This window comes from Octopus bimaculoides, chromosome 9 (assembly GCF_001194135.2).
Source record: "Octopus bimaculoides isolate UCB-OBI-ISO-001 chromosome 9, ASM119413v2, whole genome shotgun sequence".
Classification (NCBI taxonomy): Eukaryota; Metazoa; Mollusca; class Cephalopoda; order Octopoda; family Octopodidae; genus Octopus; species Octopus bimaculoides.
Genome location: NC_068989.1, coordinates 16,268,596 through 16,272,343, shown reverse-complemented (window position 1 = coordinate 16,272,343; position 3,748 = coordinate 16,268,596). Strand labels below are relative to the sequence as shown.

At 39.2% G+C, this 3,748-nt stretch overlaps 1 protein-coding gene across 1 annotated transcript in view; it reads right to left on the bottom strand.

Moving 5' to 3' along the window:
- LOC106876900 (calcitonin gene-related peptide type 1 receptor) overlaps positions 1 to 3,748 on the bottom strand; it is a 174,412-nt gene that overhangs the window by 90,990 nt on the left and 79,674 nt on the right. The window contains exon 2 of the mRNA XM_052970321.1: positions 1,270 to 2,510. Within this exon, the coding sequence (XP_052826281.1) occupies positions 1,270 to 1,702 (433 nt within the window). The 5' untranslated portion in view covers positions 1,703 to 2,510. The remainder of the gene's footprint in view (positions 1 to 1,269; positions 2,511 to 3,748) is intronic.

The following is a 3,748-nucleotide window of genomic DNA, read 5'->3' as shown; positions in this document are numbered from 1 at the left end:
TAGCCTTCTGCTCTCAACCACAACACTCAGCTCCACTCCACTGGGCAGGTCGATAAGGTCTGGAATCTTGTTCACATCTTCCAGTTTGATCTGGAAGTGGATTTTCAGTGCGGTCCTGAACCAAAATTCCCTCTCAATTTGTTTTACACCAAGGAAGGTGTCACTGACCTCCAAGGCATCAGTGCCCTCCAAGACTACACAGTCCAAAACCACCAGATGTCCAACCCTGGTGAAACTCGCTTTATCTTAAAGTGACAGGTCCTTCATCCTAAATATGTTGATTGGGGGGGGGGGGTAAGTTTCCTTTTTGCTTAGTTTCTGAAGAAGGTTTCCCACGCTCCTAAACTACATGACCTTGGTTACATGGTCTATATCTATCTATATCTTTAAGAGCTCTTCCCGCATCAACGTGTGTTGCTGCTTCTAGGCGTAGTTTTTTGCCGACTCACAGCAATGCAGCACTAATTTTAGAAACATTTGTTGCCAAAACCTCGGCTGGGATTGCAGCTTGGTCTTCCATCCCGTCTACTTTTCCAAGTTGTGCCACCTGTGTCATTTGTTCTTTCTTGTTTCAGAAGGTTGAGAAATATTTCGTTGACTTCACTGTCATTCTAGCTAAAGATTACCTGTCCGTGAAGTCGACCCACCAACACCTTGTTCTTGTCATTGATGTTACTTTTGCGGTCGCCTCTTGCTGCTGCTGTTTCATTGTTATAGCTGCTGTTTTGGATTTCGTTGTTGTTGTTCTTGCTGTCATCGCTGCTGTTGTTATTTTTGCCTATGCTGCTGCTATTGTTTCTGCTGCTGTTGCTGCTGTTGTTACTGTTAATGTCATTGTCCTCGTATTCATGTCTTTCTGTCGTCACATCTAAAGTTAGCAGTCAAGCCTGATAATGTCTGAACTGGGGTGAAAAGAAATGCTGTATTCAATGTTTTATTCGGAGAAATCTTTTCCCCTCCTATCACTTCATGCACTGCAATGGGAGTGAGCTCTGGTGTCATCATAATTTTAAGCATTAAAATTTACGATATGCTGAAATTTGTTGTTAGGGAGGCGCTCCTTAAGGCCCACCCTTACTGTCTTCATCTTCACACAATGAAGTAGGGATCTTTATTCAACGAACTGTCCCAAAATTAAAACACAACAAAGTATATTCGACAAAAAAACGTAACCTTTCACGATTCAAAGCGAATTACATCTAACACATAGCAACAACAACAATAACAACAACAACGACTATAATGATAATACTAGTAATAATTACTTACTGTAAGCCCAGATACCATCTGTAACATAACTCGGACATTTTTCAAAGACCCTAGTCTTCGCAGGTGTCATATTCCAACAGCCGTAACCATCCCAAGTAGGTGGACAATACAAAGTGTTGTTGTTTGGCGTAAACGTCTGGATATTTCTGTGTTGTTCCTGACAGCATTTCAAAGCTGCCAAACAACAGGAGTTCCAAAGATAGCATCTATCGTAGTCATTAATGGCGCCACAAAGCTGTGTCATCGCAGTTTCATTTTCGACGTCTGGAGCAGCACTGTAGTTGCTGTCGACAACGTTCAAATTATAGTCGAGTGTATGATGGAAAACGTTTAAATTTGGAAATAAGTAGTAGTAACACATTGTGCAAGTGATGAGCTTATATAAGTGAAAAGGTTGTGTACCAGATCGATCACGGCAGTGGATCGGATACATTGGGAGGTAGAGGGTGGATAGCAATCTGATGAGACAATCGGGATCAAAAGTTATAGATGAGTGATCACTCTTTTAATTATAAATTCTTTTATACATAATTTTTTGCTTGTTCGCATTCATGAATGTATGTATGCGTATATGTATTTATATACAAATATATGTAAATATGTATGTATTATGTATGTATGTATGTATGTATGTATGTATGTATGTATGTATGTATCTTTTATATAAGTGTGTATTTATGACGATGTGCTCGGAATAGATAATATATAAACATTTACTTTCACTTCTACAAGTTCTCACCAATATTCAGTATTGACTTCTTTTGCATCTGGTAGGATGTACATATCTGTGTGTGTGTATGTGTATGTATGTATGTATGTGTGTGTGTGTGTGTGTGTGTGTGTGTGGATGGATGGATGGATGGATTATAAAGGGATAAAGATGTGACTGTTATAGCTTTCCTAATGGAAGTAGTGACGTAAGTGGATTGAAATGCGTTCTAATAGAAATCGTCTCCGTATCGCAGTACCGGCACACCTGGTGTATACTCTTTTTGCATCGCTCCTGGGAAATGTTACACTTACAAATGGTCAATGACGTTTATTTACTATCAAAACATCATGCTACTTGAATGTTTCAATTGCACGTTTAATGTTTCCTTTGCTGTGGTGATGTATGTTTCTTTTCTTTTTATTTTCCGTTCCTATTTTCCATTTCGTAGACCTTGTGTGTGTGTGTGTGTGTGTGTGTGTGTTACTTCATTCAAAGTCCAATTGGTATTTCAGAAATCTAAACGGTGCACCTGTATTTAAAATAAAAGTACATGTATATAGTATATGCACATATAAATACATGCGCGCGCGCACACATACACAATCCACACACATACAAATACACAAACTCTTGAACAAACACATGTATATATAAATATTGGAAAGCAAAAAATCATGAAAATCGGAAGCGTCAAAACCATTGCAGCAGAAATCTTGAAAACTACTTCTACAACGAAAATACATCAATGCATACATACATACATACATACATACATACATACATAGAGGCAAATGTAGGGATAAGCGAATTAGAAATGATATAGATTTATTCTCCGTATAGAATACAGTACTAAGTGTATTGTATATGGAGAATATTTGGACTGTCACTGACCCGGTTATAGTTTTGAGTGACATCTTCTCTGGCATGTCCGTCATGCATCTCCCTCTTCATCCCCTGGTTCAGGCGTTGAGTTTGTTGTAGTCATCATCTGCTTGTTCCACTGTTGGGGTCCTTGGGGTTTGGTCGCGCTTAGTATGGGTTCTCGCCCTCGACCTTGCCACCAAAGGCGACCCTACAGGGAGTTTAGAACTCCTGACGGTATCGCTTTCAGAGCCATTGGTCCAGGCAAGCACCCCACCGCGACAAAGAACGACCATCAATATGTAGGTACAAATTTTTGTCTTGTTGCTAGGAGTACATTATTAGCATGTTATTTCGATATTAATTATGCGCCCGAACTCTATTCCATTATAATGGGCGTCGTGTGGCTTATACGAGAAATGTTATCAGTTATACGGAAAATAAAATGCAATGTGGACATACGTTCACCCACGTAGATACATAAAATTACAATGGCTTTTAGGTACAGATGACGACGATATTAATGAAGAATAAATTAATATACTGGCTTCATATGTTGAGAAATATGAACCCGAAACATTTCCATAAAATGTGTAGTTTCAAATATTCTTTTCTACTCTAGGCACAAGGCCCGAAATTTTGGGGGAGGGTATTAGTCGATTAGATTGACCCAGTATGCAACTGGTACTTAATTTATCGACCCCGAAGGATGAAAGGCAAAGTCGACCTCAACAGAATTTGAACTCAGAACATAAAGACAGACGAAATACCGCTAAGCATTTCGCCCGGCGTGATAACGTTTCTGCCAGCTCGCTATATGGTGCCTATATGAGTTAGTGGTGTAAAGTACACTGACATACTAAACCCATGTTTAAGAAACATTGAGTTAATCGAAAAAAGGCACAA